Here is an 18,084-nt window from a genome sequence, read left to right as displayed (position 1 = left end):
AGAGCCAGTGATGAGGTCAGGAGAAGCACTTTCACACAGGAATTACAACAAAATTCTAACTAACAACAATTCAGATCTTCCACCTTGAGGAGACTCCGCCCACTGACCACCAGACAATGAGCTGGTTTAATTTTCCTGGACAGTCAGTAAGAGGAAGTCGGAGTGAACGGGTTTTGGTTTCCCACCTCGGGGCTGAATAATGAAAGTCGGCTGTTCTGTCATGAGGAGCACCAGGAGAAAACACCCAGTATTGTCTGAGCTGCAGAGCAACCAGGAAACAAACCGCTTCTGTTGCCCAATTCTTCTTTTTTTTTCCCCGCCCGCCTCCACCGAGGACAGTGGAAGTTGGGCGCTAAGCAAACGCGGCGTTTTCCACGTGTCCTCATGTAAATGTGACATTTGAAGGTTACTACCGTGTTTCTGGAGGCATCAGACAGACAGGAGACGTCAGGATAGAGCTCGTTTTTTAATTACAAGTGCACGGCTGCAGGATTTTCATTACACTAATCACGTATATAAAGAAAAAAACAGGACGTTTGGATAGTTACAGGATCTTCTAGGAGGCTAAGACAGAGCAGAGTTGAGGCAGTTATAGAGGTGATGGAGCGCTGCTTGGATGGATGCTAAAGAGGAGCGTTTGCATGCGTCTGGCGGCCTTCTGCAGTCCTCGAGGAAGTGGGAACACGTTCCAGGCTGCATCATTTCATCCCTTTCGGAGCTAATATTTGAGTTGACTGGAGTGTCCTCGGACCGCCGCGGTTCCCTCCTAGCTGCTGATCTTGGTCAGCATCTTGTTGATGGCCTGTTTGACGTGGGTGGTGGAGCTGCGGCGTCTGGCCTTGCCCTGCATGGCCTTGCGGCGCCGCACCTCGCGGCACAGCTCGTAGAAGGCCTCGGCGACCGAGCCGCCCTCGCTGGCGCACGCGGAGCACTCGTAGAAGGCACAGGCCATCTCGGCCGCCAGGCGCTCGCCTTCCTCCGTGCCCACCTGCCGCGCGTGGTCCAGGTCGGACTTGTTACCCACCAGGACCAGGGGGACGTTTTTGGGCTTCTTCACCTCCTCTAAGAGACTTCGTAGCGGCGCCACCTCCTCAAAGCTTCCTCGGTCGGTGATGTCGTACACGATTACGAAGCCGTCGCCCCATCGCATGTGGCCCTCCTTCTGCTGGACGTCCTCCTGTGGTGGGAACAAAACATTCAAAAACTGGAATTCAAACCCTAACTAGAGCCCCTTTCACACCAACAGTAGCTTCCAAACATGGTTAAAGCCGCTAATACCAGGCGCTTGAGTCTGGACCTACAGCTAACGCACCGTGTGTCTCTTTAGACGTCGTCACATTCGTGCTGTCAGAAAACACGGTAGTAAATGTTGGATAGCAGCATGGAAGCTAGCGGTAGCATTGCCTTCCTGTGTCCGATTTCTCAGAAGTTCTTTCAACGCATGTAAACTGCAGAGACGCGACGTTCAAGTGCTGCTTGAACAGAGAAGTAGGACGTTTTGGGGGGAGATGGCGGTGATGTCGTCCCAAAAGGTCGCATCATTCCAAATGTAACGGAGCTCCGGAATGGAGCCCAAGTCGATAAAAATCTGGGTCTACCGCAGGATCGTTGGCTCCCCTCATTCCCAACAACTAAAAATGCAGCATATTCGCTCTTTGGTGGGATAAACGTCATGTCTGTGGAAATCCTTTCATTCCTCTCAGGCGTACGTACAGCAGAGGGGTCCAACAAGCACAAAAATGCCATTTCTATTCAGGCGCTACATTGGGGGCGGGACCTTTCCATTATTCTGCCCTGAAGCCCAAATTTTCATTGAACAATTCTTGTGTAACAGCAGTTGAAAAGGTTTTCTTTAGAGAATACTGTGGAGAGATGCAGACCATCATCTGTGTGCCCTCGCACCCTTTCCTCCTCGCACCCCCGCGGTACTGCGGCGCCGCAGCCACCTGAACCAGTGGCACCATTCAGGCATGTGGCTCCTGATTCGATCACGCCGGAACAGAAACAGACCCGTGTTGTTATAACGGGACTTTAGTCTGTGGCCGGGAGCCAAACTCATCTCGAGCTACTCTTATTGACCAAGACCTCCCCGCCCCCCCCCCACTTTCTTTCTTTTATAGAAATATTTTTACCACTATTGACTCAAGAATAGTGTGTTTCACCTGGCCTGCTGTGTCCAGAATCTCCATGGTAACCACCTCATCGTCAACGTTTGCCTGATGGCGATATGTTGATTCTGCGAGACGAGAAAAACATCTTTTTTTCAGAGGACAGAGCTGCTACGAGCACAAGGACAAGAGACACGAGGACGATGTTGGTTCTCCTGGACTGGTGTTCCTGTAGAAAATGTGGAACCCTCAGACATCTCAGGAACCCTCAGACATCTCTGGAACCCTCAGACATCTCTGGAACATTCAGACATCTCTGGAACCCTCAGACATCTCTGGAACCCTCAGACATCTCTGGAACATTCAGACATCTCTGGAACCCTCAGACATCTCTGGAACCCTCAGACATCTCTGGAACCCTCAGACATCTCTGGAACCCTCAGACATCTCTGGTATCAGACGTCAGTTCCTGCAGCTCTGCCTGAACGCACCTTCTGAAAGAACTGACTTGTGTCAGGCTCATGCAGGGAGGTTAACAAGGACTTCCTGCTCATTTTCTTTATGTTCTTGTTCTGGGATGCTAATTTGAGCTAATCGGTAGCTCTCTGGCTCCCGTGGTGATCCGAAAACGTCACTTCAAGCTGCTGTGAAAAGCGTCCGAGTCCCGGAGCAAGAGCGCAGGTGTGAACTGTGACCCTGACTTCTGACCTCCACCCACGAGTCATGTGCCTGAATTAGTGTTTCAGTGTGTGTGTGTGTATCAAAGTGTATCAGTGCTGAACGACGGCACCAAAACCTCATCTTTCTCACTTTAATCAAGAAAAGGGAGAATTGGTCCATCTTGACAGGAGATTGTGACAGAATTTGCATAAAGCTGCACCATCATGTGCCGTTTAAAGCCCTATGGACCAGGTTCTGGACCAGGTTCTGGACCAGGTTCTGGACGTTTCAGAAGCTCCAAACCTCTGGCAGTGATATGTTAAAGCCCACAGCAGAGATGTTGAGATCAACACTGACGCTCGCTCATCCAGCTGTGCCACAGGTGCCCTCGCCTCTCCGGGGGGGGCATAAAGCGGCGTCCTGTGACGCAGGCGAGGGGACGCAGAGCCCCGAGGTGGAAGCAGAAGGTTGATTTATGGCTGCTTGGCTGGAGACATGGGGAGTCGGAGGGGGATCAGCCTTAAGCAGCAGGAGAACGGTGGGATAGTTTATTACAGGAAGCTTCACCCTGTCGGCAGCAAACATCCATCCAGGCCTGTGTGTACGTGCGTGTGCATGTGAGTAAATGCTCTGACTGCAGGCTGAGCACATTTAACCTGTTGAGTGACACTTTGCTGGCATCGCTCATTAAGTCTCCTCTGCCTGCAGGCGGCTTTGGCAGAGCCACAAGAAAAACACTGTCACTCACTCACATCCATCACGTTTGCTCCAGACCGTCACGGGAGCAGAACGCTCAGCCCCCCACAAGAGGAAAAGTGCGTTTGTCAGTGTGAGCTGCACTTTTTTATTGATTCTTGCACATCCTGCACTAAATTATGGACCCTCTTTCCAGCATGTGCAGCACTGTTGAGGCTTTTAGAGTCTTTTATGGAGAAGAAACATCTTTAAAACAGAATGTTGGGTTCCATCAACGTGATCTGAATCAATCCAGGATCACAAGGAAATCTCCAGCATCTTCTTGTTGCCTGGGAGCAGACGGCATCCCAACAGAGTCCCGGCAGTCAGGTGAGGAGCTGAGCTACTTCCTAAACACGGAATTCAAAGATTCCCATGTGTCCCTCCGTTCATGCACACATTTAACTAAGTGTAAAAGTAGAATTAAACCCTGGCAGCAAATGACATCATCAAGCTAATGTCACCCCCCCCCCCTACCCCTTTGGTATAAAAATATATACAAACTTGACAGGAAGGATTCATAAAAATAACAACCAACTGAAGCTATAAGGTGGGAAAGTGTCGCCCTAGAAGGAGCGCTCAGGAAATGACCTGACAGCGTTTCATGTAAGGTGTGCCTCATGTGCACCAATAGCTGTAGGCATCACATTAAAAAGAAGGTTCCATGTGCGAGAAAGCAGCACATTCACTTCCCAGCAAACCTTCTTCACGCCTCTCGGCAGTTCCAAATATAGATAATGGCTTCCATCCATCATCCGTGCGTCCAAAAGGGAAGATTGGCCACCAATTAGCTTCTCTGTGGCGCTCGGCAGAAGAAGTGTCATTTTCTTTGCATTAGCTGGAAATAAAGGGAGGGCGGCGGCGGCGGCGGCGGTAAAAGCAGGAAGTGTCTTACCGAGTGTTGGGTCGTACTCCCAGATGAAACGTCGGGTCAGAAACCTCACCACCAAAGCTGTGGAAGGCAACGAGCGGGAAGTCAGTTAGGAGGAAGATTAGCATCATTTGGTAATGGCGGCGATTTCTTTATTTGTTAATTTACTAATTAAGAAGGGGAAAAAAAGCATCTCTGGCAGATCAGCAGTAATCAGCTGAGCTGTAATGTCTGTTTCCTTCATTCACACAGAATTAGAGTCCATTAGCTCTCTATCACACACCAGCCTGTGTGTGTGTGTGTGTGTGTGTGTGTGTGTGTGTTTGCCTGTATTTTCCTGGCTCATCTCAGATCTCAGATCTACATATTCATTTGTCACCAGCACCATAGAAACTCTTATCTGTCTCTTATTATGTCGCCGCCTTCCTGCTTGACAAACAAATACAGAACATGTCCTATTAAGGCGGCGAACATTACTCTTCCATTCACCCTCCAGCGTTCTTGGATCTGCTTTTAGTGCCTGATTTCTTCGTCTGAGCCCTGCAGAGCTCCTTCCTGGGTTATCCAGCGAGCCGCATGGCAACGAGCCTTGGAAAGCACCAAAATACCCTCCCGTTAAGGACACGCGGTGGCTGAGAATTTAAGCTAAAACAAACGTCAGCTTTGATCGCTGCTCCATTTTTATGAATCGTCTTTATGCTTCTATTGATCTCGCTGCAACAAGGTTCAGGCTGTGCGGACACGGTCAATAATGCCAACTGCACTGCTCGCTGCTGAAGTTCCCGTGCAGATTTCCATGGTAACACAGGCTCCAGTGAGGAAAGGCATGGCTCTGTGGGTCGTAGAGGCTGATCATTTCACCCTCTTTGCTAAATCTTTCCAGCATGTTAATGAAGTGACAGCTAATAATCCAGTTTGCTGAGAAACTAGATGTGATTGATGAAGGAAACGACATCCATGAAAAGGTTTTTGGCATCTTTTGCTGCCTGAACTTTGCGTGAATGACAGACTCAAACGTGGCCTCACGCTCCTGAGCACGAGTGACTCCGCTTGTGTCTGCATCTTCACGGGCTTCCTAAACTCCCACCTGTAGTGAAAAGACTATGGGAAAATAACTCTGCCTTTGAACTGGGAACTGTCTCTGTCGGGATTAGGCTCAACATGGAAAAGGATAAAAAAAAATGCTGCCAGTCGGAGTCCAGATGCCAGGATTCATCAGGACAAGAAAGTGTGAGTTTGGCTTTCAGATGTGTCAGTTTGTGATCAGCCGAGGTTCAAAAGTCCAGAAAAGGATTAAGCTCCTTCCCAAAGTTCCATCCGTTCCTGTCCTCCTCCTTCTTTCCTGCAGACCAAACGTGCATTGAGGCAAAGCAAATGTGCAGCGTCCCACTTTCAGCTGGTGCCCGAGAGCGGCGCTGCAGCAGGTTGTTTGTCGGAACCCCCCCCCCCACAACCCCCCCGCAGCACACTGACAATTCCCGTTCCACCCGGCGTGGTCGGTCGGCTGGATTCCAGGTAGACGGAGTAACCAATGGGGTGTGAAGTCCTTTCCTCATTAGACGTAACCGTATCTCCGGCTTTTCAGCGCCACCAGGTGAAATGGACACAGGGAGAAAGAGGGGCCTTTGTTTCCGTGCGTCGGTGTGGACACTGTGGCCCAGATTCATGGAAGGGCTGCAGATGCAATAACGTGCACTGGATCACCGACTGTGCAGGCAGAGGAAAGCTGGGAACAATAGTGTTTCTCTCCCGAGACTCCGGCCTCGCACTATCGCACCGGCTGTCTGATCGCCCCTTTCATTTACGCTCACGGTTCCGATGTTGAGATTTATGCCCCAGATGTGGCCTGAGCCCATTAGATGATATGGAACCAAAGTTCAGGATTTAAATCATTTAAATAATGCAACAAAACGACCTACATGGAGCTTTTATGGAAAAGGGGCTCATGCTGCAAGTGAGCATTTGATTCAAATGTCTCTCACATATGACTCTGAAAGTCCAGACTTTAAATGTCAGGTTGGCAGAATGGTGATGGAATAGCGAGAAGAGGCCCCGGCAACAAGCCGAGGAGACGTGGAAGAGCGTCTTTGTTCGTCAGGCGATCTCACAGTTGCCAGGAATTCTCGTGTGGCTCATGCTGAATAACGGCTGATTAGGATTCCTGCCTCGACGGGTTTGTCAGGAACACGCAGGCAAAAGAGCCGAGGGCGAGAAGGGCGAGGCGTGCACGCCAACAGCGACCACGATGACGGAGTCCAGGAGACCACGGTCGCATTTACGTCAAACCGACGTGGGCACCAAATGCTGCTTTTGTCCAAAGAGATCTAATCACATTAGCGGCAGAATGTTGGACTAATTGCGAACAAAGCCGGGAGCAATTAGCGGCGGTCGCGCCTCTGTTCTGGGTCGGCGCCGTGTAACGTATTGAACGGCCTCTATTGATTCCCCGCAGTCATCAGACGGACACCCGCGGCTGTCTGGTTCCCTTTAGGCCACCAAAACACCTCTTTAGCCACGGAGGCGCAGGGCTCTCCCGGTGCTGCTCAGCTGCAGTCAGGGTTCCACCTATTGTGTGCGTGTCAGCTCGCGTCACATCACCCGGGCCAGCTGTGCTGAACAGGAAGCTGCTGGACCTCATCTGAGCGAAAGCAGGCAGGCGCCAACATGCCGGTATGAGCGAAGACGAGTGCGTGACGTTAGCACAAGCAGGAGTTCTGTTGCCTCTCTCTGGCCCGTGCTCAACGTCTGACAGGACTGGAGTCTGCTGGCGTTGACGGACGCCATCGGGCAGATCCGCCCCGCCGCTGTCACTCAGCACCGTTGTTTAATGTCATACAAGAGAAAAGGTGATGAATCATTAAGCAGCTGCTCTGGCTGAGGCCTCATGACGTCACTGACGGGGCGGAAGGAGGTAAATCTGTCCTCGCTGGGGTTTCACTCCAGTCACTGAAGGCTAAGAAGCATTTCAAGCTTTAATGAATATTGGACTTTGTCTACATGAGGACTGTTGAGCTCATCACATGATGATGATGATGATGATGGTGATGATGATGATGGTGGTGGTGGAGGAAGGGATGGAAACAGTTCGCACTGTCTGAGCCTCTAACCCAACAAAGCCGACGTGTGTGCGGAACACTGTTTCCCTGCTGCCCTGATGTAAGCATCAAGAAAACAAATCAGCCTCCAACACAAAAATAAACCACTTCCTGAGCTAAAGGTCAGGCCCCTCTTCCCAGTCTCAGCCCTTTCCCAGAGTTCCTATCGCCCCTGTATCTCTCGCTGGTGCACGTCTGCATCCCAAATCACCGCCGCTCCGGAGCAGCTCTGACACGTCGCCTATTAGTGGCTCGCAGGGAATGACTGTCGGTGGAAAACGGACTTCTGGGAGTCCCTGTGGTACCGGGAGGAGGAGGGGGGGGGGGTTCTGTTCCCGTCTGCTGCAGATATAAATGGGATCAAGTCAGGCTCCTTATCAACTCCGTTTCTTTCCAAATCTGATTACGGCTCCGTGCATATTTCACCAATACTGCATAAAAGAGGGGATGTGGGAAGTCAAACAATAACACACACAGACACACACACACACACACCCTTAATGTCTGAGCCAAGTGAGGGATTTAGACTTTGTTTGAGTAGAGAGATGTGATCGGAAACCACAACAGAGGGATATCAACCCACATGGGATATTTCATTTCTTTGACAAGCTGATAAAGAACATGATTAGAAGGAGATTTCATTTAAATTCAATATTTCATTTTAAATTTAGAATCATGTCATTTAGAAGCACCATAAAAGAAACTCTGAGATCTGCACATCGGTGAGGAACACGAGGAAGATCTGACTTTACGCGACTGTGGAGCTCCTTGTGTTTGGTTCAGAAGTTCAAAAGGAAATAATCTACCCACGCTATTCACAGCAATAATGAGTGTTTAGCTGCAGGCTTTTTGTCTTCCTGTGCTGCTCTAACCAGCATTTAACCACCGAAAGAGTTCATTTACACTTTTGAAAGGACCGAACGCACCATTTAATCAACAAACCTTTCAAATCCCAAAAGGTTATCGTGAAGCCGAGCGCGTGTGAGACAATTAGCTGTTGCGTGATGTGTATTAAATCAAACGAAGAGACGCAGATGAAATAAATAAACTGGAGTTCATTTCCATTCCCTGCATCCAAGGCTGGTGCTTGAGCAACTGTGTTGGTGCTGCTGCCTCCAGCCAAGGTCCATTAAGCAAAAGAACCACATCAAACAACCTTTAAACACTCGGGCGCAGCCTTTTAGCTTCCCGAGTCATTAAACGGATTCTTCTAGAAATCTCCAGTGCTGAGGGAGTTGCTGTGGCCGTAACAGGTGCAATTATGCTAATGTGGCTTCTACAAAAGTGATCTTAGCTCTGTGTTGACAGATTGGTGGATAATAAACAGAGAATTTACGTTGCCTTGGACAGGAACAGGCGTTTTAGACGGAGTCGTCTATTTTAACTGATTTTTACCAACATTTTCCAGCACAAGAAACAGATCAAAGCACTAAACTGCCAAGGAGAGCGTAGCGTCTCTGAGCAAAGGCTCTTTCAGGCCGTACGTATCGGGTTCACCCCCAGTGACAGGAAAAGTCGGACTGACTTCCTGGTGCTCAAACGATGACGGGCACACAATGACAGAGAGGGGGAGGCCATTGTGCACGCAGCCCTGCGGCTCTGTAAACAGGTACAGCAGCAAAGCTTTGATTTCACTTCTCTGAAGAGGCATAAATGTTGCAGTTTCATAACGCCCATGCCCTGTTCAGCTTCTCTTTTCTTGTTATATCGGGCCTGTTTTTCTGTCAACAAATGTTGACAAGGTCACGGCAGGACAGAGGGAACGCCGGCATTGCACAGCAGCTCTGAGTCAAGGGAGAAAGATGATAATACTGAATGTAAACACCACTGATTGGACCTTGAAATGGTTCTGAAAGTGCAGCTAATCTCCAAAGTCAGCTCGTTAAAATCAAAGGAAACAAGCAGCAGTGACTCAGAGGCGGATAAATAAATAAATAAGCATGATTGAGCACCTTCCTGTGGCCCGGACCATTCACACGTCCACGGCTTGTGTTCGGGAAGGAGCGATTTTGTGTCATTTATAGCGGAACATTGGCTACCAGGAACAGAAAAACCTGAGGTGGAGGTGAAGAGCGTCACCCTGCCCTTTTCGATGACGCATTCAAAACGAAGGACGTTGGTTCGTGTTGAATTTTGTGGAGAAATTCATTTTTCTTTATGCGTTTGGCTGCTCAGAACTGCAAGAAATTGCGTAATCCAGGAGCCAGATTCCACCGTCTCACCTATTCTGAGGGTCACTCCACCCATGAGGCCTCCACCTTAGACCGAAACAACACCCCCGGCGGCCTCCTCACCAAGAAGCAGGAACGAGTGCCCCCTGAACGATGCAGCGCCACAGCCTCAGAGTTTAAAGGTGGGATTGTTGCCAAAGAGTTGGTCGTTTTTCAGCGGCGCTGCAGCGCGACGTGTGGGAGAGAAGTCAAGCGAATAAAAGCATTTCTTAGTCTGGCCCCAGCATAAACTGTAGCACTGCCATGAATCTGTCTCAGACAGAAGAGAAACCGTCTTCCGCACAAACTGCGCCACTTTGGAGCCCTTTTCACTTCATTGCTGCTTTTGATTAGAGCACGACTGACCCCCCCCCCATGTCAAAGGTCGCCGTCTAATCGACGGAACAAAACAACAGATGTTCCGGAGGTTCTCTGATGTCAGAGGCCAACGCTGCGCGGTGGCGTGAGCGCCGTCTCTGGCGCTCTCCGGCCTGATAATTGCGCTCTGCAGCGTAGATGGAGGAGCTCTGCAGGAGCCTCCTGATGGCCGTTATTTAATTTTTGCTCCCAGACTTTCATTTCCTCCAGGAAGTGGATTTTGGAAGCTGCGTGTCATTTGCGTGGAGAGGCTGGTTGGGACTCTCTGTCAGCAGGAAGCCAATCTCAAAGTCGTTAGCGAGCGCTCAGAAGGTAATATTGCCAAAATCACTTACAGACAAGCTGCGTTGTGCTGCGAAGGGTCTGAATGAGTCGGTCCAGTTCAGCCTTCTGGAGGAAAAGCCAGACGGAACATTCAGATGTTTCAGCAGATCTGAACTGACGTTTGGAGATTCACCAAGAACCTCTGTAAATTTCAACGTAGAGCTCGCCCGCGGAGCTCCGCCGAGAACACGTCTCACTTCCATTTTTCATCTTAGACGCACAAATCATCTAATCCCTCGTATATTTTAGAGGGATCCGTCCAAACCCGGAGCATTTTTGCAAGAATCTGCGCAATCCTCTCAAATCTTTCATCGCAGTGGGCGGGGCAGAAAATAATTAAAAACCTGAAGCTGATCCTTTAACTATTGTAGAATTTGATTGTTTTTAACCTTTTTGGATACACCAGCTTGTTCTATCCTTATTAAATCGAGTTTACTGGAACGCCGTGGGTCAGGAAACGGAAAGAAAATGCTTTCCCAAATGAAAGGACCTGCAGGAACAAATGTTCCCGGGATGGACTGCAGCCTTTCCTCTACTGTGCCTCTTTTGTCATGACTTCAGTCGGCCCCAACACAAAGAAATACGACCGATAATGATATAAATGTTCCCTGGAGCATTCCTTATTTTCTAACAGCGCTGCAGTTTGATGTATTACAGCTTTTTGTGACCCACAGTCCCTCTGCAGCAGGAGGAGAGAAGGTGGAGAGCAGCAGTATTACTGATGTTCTGCTTTGTGGCTGCTGAGGAGGAGGAGGAGGAGGAAGAGGACTCTTTTATGAGCTGCTGCTTCACAATGCTTCCATTCTGAAAAGAACATTATTCGCTGTAAATGCACACGGCCGGATTTTATGACTATACTGAAAACAGGACTGAGTCATGTTTCAATTGTAATAATGAGACTGGACGGGTAGTCGACCCTTTTCCTGCAGTGGAGGAGAAACTCTCGACGCTGGGGAGGAACCCTCGACGCTGGGGAGGAACCCTCGATGCTGGGGAGAACCGTCCTTTCTCGGCTTCCTCTCAGGTTTTTAAGACCTGGAACCTTTCAGGCTTCCATCTCTGGGTCAGGGGTTCCCTGCAGAACAACTCCGGGGCAAATTTCAGGTCCATTTGTTCAGAGCTTCCACACCTTTTATTTATAGGCATTGGTCTTTAAACCACATTATATTTAACATATTGAGCCAAACTGCCATCAGGATTAAGGTGATTTTGCTCTAAAATGCTTCTGAGGACAGGTTCTTGAGTTTCCCCTGAAAAACAGCCCAGTTGTGGGTGATATATCAGCCCTTGCACTTTATATTCCTGAAAGGACGACACAGGAAAAACACTCGAGCCAGGCAGACGCTCATAATTCTTCTGAGCGGACCCTGATATCTGCATGCAGCAGCAGAGCGAGATGAAATGATTACAGATTGAACTACCATCTACAAGTTAAATCCCAAACATAAACTACCGGCTGTGACTGATTTATATTTGTTTGCTTCAGAGATAAAAAGGGCAAAAATGTGTCCAGCAATTGTACAAATGTACTGAAATCCCCACACTAAGGACATAAAGTGCACGCCGGCACTGCTGGGCTTCGTGGAATAAAGTCCCTCTGTAGGAGACCAACAATCCCAAACTCACCCTGCAGGTCCTGAGAGTCTGAAATCACCGCACAGATTGATTTCATGTGGTAATTCTGTACGGACCCGCAGAGACAGAGAGCACCAGACGTCTGTTGGACCGGGACCTGCTTCCTTTGCTGTCCTGCTGTTATTACTGCATCAGCGGCTGAGCCTCTAAATGCAGCACATCAGTACCTGCTCCAGATGTGAGATATGTGAGTTATGTGTGATGGGAGAGCTTCTCTTGTGGTTGGAATCAATGCCAACGGGCTGAAGACTCGCTCCAGACGCTCACCCAGGCCCGTTCGTTGGCTCTGTCGATGCGGACGAGGAGCGTGTTTTACTCCAGAGATGGTCCGCTGTCTGGCAGCGATTCCATACGTTCTGCACGCCCTGACACCAGCACATGAATCCATCAGGCCCTTTCTTTGGACTGAGTGCAGTCCAAAACGTTGGGGTTTAGCTGCTTCACGCTACAGTATAAACAGATCTCTGGGAGAGGAGACGGGGGAAGACAAACGCCACATGACCCGAGCGAGCCCCTCGCACGGAGCTGAGGTCGGCCGTGGTTGTTTTGGCTCCCGTCTCTGGGTCTTTTTAAATGAAGCGAGCAAACAAAGGAGATAAGGACGAGGACGTGGTTTCTGAGGAAGAGCCACCGCCGCCACGTGTCGAGGAAGGTCGTGACCTCCTCGCTGAGTGGGACGGTCAGGACGGCACTTTAGCTGAACCCCTCAGGTATTTTAATGGCCTCCTCTGACATGCAGAACATCCCCGAGCGGGTTTCCAACAGCTGATTGCTACGCAGAGGTAATCCTTCTTGATTTCCAGCTGACAGGAAACATGTGGTCCGCATTATTGCGCGCTACTAGAGGGAAAACATACGAGGGCCCCTGCTGGGGCCGAGCTGCCGCGGCTCCTGGAGGCGTGCGCGCAGCCGAACCAGAATGTCAACAGGCCTATCCGGGGAGTGGATTTGCATCAGAGCAAAAATAAACCGGGTGCCGCCTGTGCAATCAAAGCGAGCGCGAGGAGGAATCACTGCAAGTGTCAGAAGATGGAAAGATGGGGAGGAACTTTCAAGGGCAGCGATGCCACATCAGGAGGTAGAAACGCCTCCATGTGTAGAGTGTAGAGGAAGAGGAGCCTCACCTGATTTGCCCACCCCGGCTCTCCCGAAGACGGCCAGCTTCACCTCTGGACTCTTGGCCATGACGGCTGCCGAGCTCAGCGAATCATTCAGCGGGGTCAAAGGTCAGCCGTCCATGCTGTCAGCCGCCAGGCAGCAGGAAACAGTTCTGAGGAGACACGGTAGCGTGAGCGTCTGGTGATCCCAGCAGATTCTCCTCTCAAGCTTCTCTTCTGCCAGGATAAAACCTGCTGAACTAGAGAACATTGCTGCTTCTGCAAGGAAGGAGAGTTTTCCCGTGAAGCCGCTGGGACGTCACTGAAAAGGAAGGAAGGAAAGATTCAAGCCCATCAAATGTCCTACAGGTCCTGAACGCAGCATCTATTATCAGAATAGAATTACTCAAATGACTCTATTCTATATTCTATTCTTCCCAGCAGTTTGTGTGCTGACAAAAAAGTAAATATGCACCAAAAAGGCGCCCACGCCGTGTTATTCATCGCCGATTATGCAGGAAGGACAGAGAAATTACACTGCACCGGCGCCGCTGACGTCCGCCGGCTCTGATGTCATCTGAAGGCAAAACTAGCAACAAGCTGTCCATTCTGAGGAGACACTGAGCCAGGGGAGCTCTCACATGGCCGAGCCGGCGCTGTGTGGTGAGAAAACAAGCCCCACTCGGGTTATTCTGCAGGTCTCTCAGTGCGCTTTATTTTTTCTTCTTCCAGTGTTCCAGGATGAATCTGATTAAATCTGCTGCTCTATACTGAAGACTCAAAGATGAGTCCAGAGATGAAGCTGTCATCAAACCCACCAAGAGGCAGCAGCAGCAGCCCAGGTGGAATTCTTTATTGCACATTTATTCATTACTTTTTTGGAAAATACAAACAATATTGACTTTGTCTTTGAGCACACAGGGAGAAGAAAATAATCACCTCCTTCCCAGACGTCCCAGTAAAAAAAGGATAATATTATGAGGAGTGAAGTGGAAATAAAGAATTTAATGAATTAAGACTGAAAACATCTAACATAAGACAGTAACAATATATAGGATTCTGTCCTGGTTAAGGGGGCTTTTAGCTTGTAAGTCGATCCTTTATTGTAATTACCCAGTTCAAATACATCCATGTGACGCAAAGCTGCCTTGTATGAATGTGTATATGGCAAAACGTCCCCGTAACTAACAAGCTAAAGAAAGATTTCTGTTCTAAAAACAAGCAGTTCTATCAGCGGAAATTGATTATGTAACGTATAAGTCATTTACGGCTCCATCCCTCCCTCCAGCATCCATCATCCGTTCACACGCACGGCGTTGGCTGCGATTGTGTGATGCATCATTTGTAAATTCAAACACCCAAATGTCTCCTTTTGTTATCGGATGAGATGAATTACAGCAGGAAAATGGAGCGAGCCGGAGCAGCAGGAGTGGATAAATAAAAGCTGAGCGATGTGTTTGGCTGATAGTGCCAGAAACTTGTTAGCCCGCCTCATATTGGTACAGGTCACGAAGTGGCAAACTTCCAGTGGTTTGTTTCATCATCATCCACACACACTTTGGAAGTAAGCGCACACACATCCTTATATGGTTTATTGAGGGCGATCATCCCTCCTCCGTCTCTCCCTACGAGCAGGGGTCATCGTGGCAGCTGCCAACATCTTTAGCTGTTTTCTTTATCGGTAATACGAACTCAACAATTCCACCAGCTCAGTCAAAACAGGGAGTGACGCAATGCTGTAATAAACTCACATTTCTCTTTCCAGGCTCGCTGGAGGTGTTTGGAACTTTTACGAGATGCACAATTGCCATTAACCGTCTCAGCCAGAAATAAAAGCCTCGAGGTTAGCCTCACCGTGTTGCTGCGCCTCCGTTCTGCATCTGAAATTAGACTGACACCCCGCTATGCAGATGACCCATTAGTCTTCGACATTGAACCCAAACACTAATAAACCCTAATAACCTCCTCCTTGTTTCCAATAAAATAAAACTCTAGATGGCCTCGAGATGCTCCGGCTTTCAGTTTATGTGCCGTTCTCCCAAAAACGTTCCCGACACGCGTTAGCATCTGAGGAGGAAATGGGCTTTTGGGGCCCGTCATTGTTGGGCCGGTTTACTCTCTCTCCGGGTTAAATTGGCCCTTTTGCTACGTTACAGATGTTGGAGCCAATTTCTCCACGATACCAGCAATTTAATAAAAGCTGAATGAATATTTTTTGGTTGAGTCACACAGGGGAGGACTTTATTCATCATTGGAGAACACTGTTGATGAGGAGGCTTTCGTCCCTGTGTTATTTCTAAGAGTCACTTTAGTTTTTTATCGTTTCAGATCTCCCACACTTTACTGAAATGAACCCTGCCGCAATGCAGTGTTCTGTCTCTTACCCACGCATTGACAGGGAAACACTGACGAGCAGAGGCGAACGCGCCGCAGTGTCTCCCCGGCGCTGCATTTACATTCATGCCATTTGTGGCTCAGGTCCTCTTCCTCTCCACCCACCACCCTCCTCTCCCTGTCAGGCTCACACGTGGGCTGGATGAATCAAGATACAGTATTTAGTGATGGAGAGGTGTTTGGGGTCAAAGCGGAAGCTGTGTTGACTCATCTGTGGTGCGACACAAGCTAGAATTAGTCTTTTTAAACAATCAGCACCATGCTGCAGGGTGAGAAAAGTCTACTTTCTTCTAGAACGCTCGGATCGAAGCTAATCAAGCTCTGCCTCTCACATGCAGCTGGAACTTGCCTGCTCTTTTGTCCAACTTGAGTCTACGCACAAAAGAATTTAAATTGACACTCATTTGAGCATGTTTTAAACAAAGGAGAGGAGGAACTGACCAATGAATAAGCTGTGTTCCATTTTAAGTTCTCCCTTAAGTAAACAGTTGTGTTTTCCATTAAAAGAGGGATAAAATCATGAAACCATGTTTAAATCTTTGATCATTTCCAAGATCGACTGCAGTGCTATCAATGACGAGACAGTGTTTGGTATCATTGCAGATTACAGTTTCTGATGGGACGTAGCAGGAAGCCCTTGCAGTTCCACACGTGGCCGCTAGGCGGAGAGCCCCAACGCAGCAAATGTTTTAAAAAGGCCGAGACACAGTTATGACAACCGAGACCACTGCAGACGAATGACATTTTTAAATCTAATTCTCGCCTTTAAAGCATACAGAACATGCGAAACCTGCAATTTTAATGTCCACACACCTGAAGCCTTTACAAAGAAGTAAGTACCCTTGAAATGAGTTTCAGATCGTAAATCCAAAATGTATCTAATGCACTGGCGTCTATATTTTAGCATGTGTTGCCCATAAATCTGCTTTACACAGACCCAAATTCAAAGCTGACACGTCTCTATATTTTCTCCACAGTTTTTGTCATTTCTTTTAACTCTGGGAAATGAATCTGGGTGGTGGTGCTGTGGTTCAGGGAGATTACAGGCTTCTGAGCAGCACACTATGGGAGGAGGCTGCTGCACCACAGGCTATAGAAAGACTGCAAACCACAAGCTTGTCATCAAAATGCATACAGTGAGAGTGAGCACTGGGATGGAACCCAGTGGAGAGGGTAAAAAATCCCTAAAATAGATTTTGGTCGCATTTTACACAACTGAGAGAGGGAAATTATGGGTGAAATTGCTGTACACGCTGAAAAAAGCCGTTTTTATTCCAACAACCTGTTGATCTTTTGGTTCCTGACTTGTTTTAAAGATACTTTTTGCTCCGTTTTTCCTGCAGACTGTTGTGTGTTGTAAGCTTTCACGTAGCCCCCATAAGCTGAGTGACTCTGGCCCATGTTGATGTAACTTTCATCCCAAACACTCCTGTCTGGATGATGTTATCTACTCCTGCTGTCAGCAGGGACAAAAACATGCTGCTCCGAGTCTTCCAAAGTCCAGGGACGAGCAGGCTTACTTTCACAACGACAGTAAGAGAGTTAAACGTGACATACTGGCAGTGAGAGTTCCTTAAGAATTGCAGGAAGATGATGTTTTGACACAAAAGCAGACCAACATGTGATCCCACTAATCCCAGTCTGAGTGGAGAAACTGGTGTAAAAAGAGCCATAACACACGGACACTGTTTATACGGATGTAATACGTCGCTAATTATCGGATGAAGCGTAACAGATTTGCTGAAAGTAGAAAATGATGAAGTGGTCGTGCGCTTATTGACAAAGATCTGAAAGAAACACCTTGTCCCGCCGTCAGAGGGTCACGACGCGACCTTCCATGTGTGTCCGGTACGCAGAGGACTGAGGACGCATCTCTCCATAAGGAAAGAGCAGGACTCACCAGCAAAAGGCAGCAACAATCCCGCGGTGATGAAGAGGCGATCAGGTGACGGGAGGGATGGTGTGGCTGACCTTCCCGACCGCGGACGCGAGCACAGCAGTGGCTGGACGGACCGCTGGCTCCAGGAGCAGCCGCTCTGCCCGAGATGAGTGAGTCCCGTCCGTGAGGGGTCACAGGAAATATATGAGCGGATCTGCTGGAGCTCCCTACCCTCCACTGTCTCTGACCCGGCGCCTGCGTGCCGCTGCAGCTGCACACAGAGGTGGCGCAGCGCCGCCTAGTGGTTAGACGCTCACCCAACACTACAGGTCACACGCGGATGGATTAATTATTCCTCTCTTTTCAACCTGACTGTAGGATTATGGATTTAATTGAGCCGCTTGGTTTTCATTAAGGAGGATTTTATAATATGTGGGCTCTAGTTTAGCCCAGTGTGGGCGAAAGAGACCCATACGACGAATATTTAAATAATGATTTGACAACCGATATAAACCGTACTTATTACAATTCTGATTATGTGCCTTAGAAAAACAACCATCTGCTAGGATGTACTCCAAAAACCCTGAATCTTTAAATTGAATTTTTATGAAACGTGAATTCCAGACTCTAATTATAAAGAGGCAGCGACTCGCCGGCCGCTGATTGGTCAGAGGCATTGGGGGCGTGTCCGCCGGCTT

The 18,084-nt window shown here is 48.8% G+C and overlaps 1 protein-coding gene and 2 long non-coding RNA genes across 3 annotated transcripts; 2 read left to right on the top strand and 1 right to left on the bottom strand.

Moving 5' to 3' along the window:
• Nucleotides 1-447: 447 nt before the first annotated feature.
• rerg (RAS-like, estrogen-regulated, growth inhibitor) lies at nucleotides 448-17,641 on the bottom strand. The gene is made up of 5 exons (XM_003972945.3): nucleotides 17,408-17,641; nucleotides 13,141-13,286; nucleotides 4,399-4,455; nucleotides 2,163-2,236; nucleotides 448-1,177 (listed from the first exon to the last, which is right to left on the bottom strand). The coding sequence occupies exons 2-5, from the start codon at nucleotides 13,199-13,201 to the stop codon at nucleotides 767-769; spliced, it is 603 nt and encodes a 200-aa protein (XP_003972994.1). The 5' UTR covers nucleotides 13,202-13,286; nucleotides 17,408-17,641; the 3' UTR covers nucleotides 448-766.
• LOC115253414 (uncharacterized) lies at nucleotides 3,269-9,752 on the top strand. Its single transcript, XR_003891739.1, has 4 exons — nucleotides 3,269-3,385; nucleotides 3,477-3,583; nucleotides 3,661-3,833; nucleotides 9,645-9,752. It is a non-coding gene; the product is annotated as an uncharacterized lncRNA (long non-coding RNA).
• On the top strand, nucleotides 13,281-16,737 carry LOC115253413 (uncharacterized). Its single transcript, XR_003891738.1, has 6 exons — nucleotides 13,281-13,482; nucleotides 13,558-13,776; nucleotides 13,846-13,955; nucleotides 14,879-14,956; nucleotides 16,111-16,339; nucleotides 16,485-16,737. It is a non-coding gene; the product is annotated as an uncharacterized lncRNA (long non-coding RNA).
• Nucleotides 17,642-18,084: the final 443 nt, after the last annotated feature.

Source organism: Takifugu rubripes, chromosome 18 (assembly GCF_901000725.2).
Source record: "Takifugu rubripes chromosome 18, fTakRub1.2, whole genome shotgun sequence".
NCBI classification, from domain to species: domain Eukaryota; kingdom Metazoa; phylum Chordata; class Actinopteri; order Tetraodontiformes; family Tetraodontidae; genus Takifugu; species Takifugu rubripes.
Note: the sequence above shows the minus strand (reverse complement) of the source record. Positions and strands in the feature narration are given on the sequence as shown.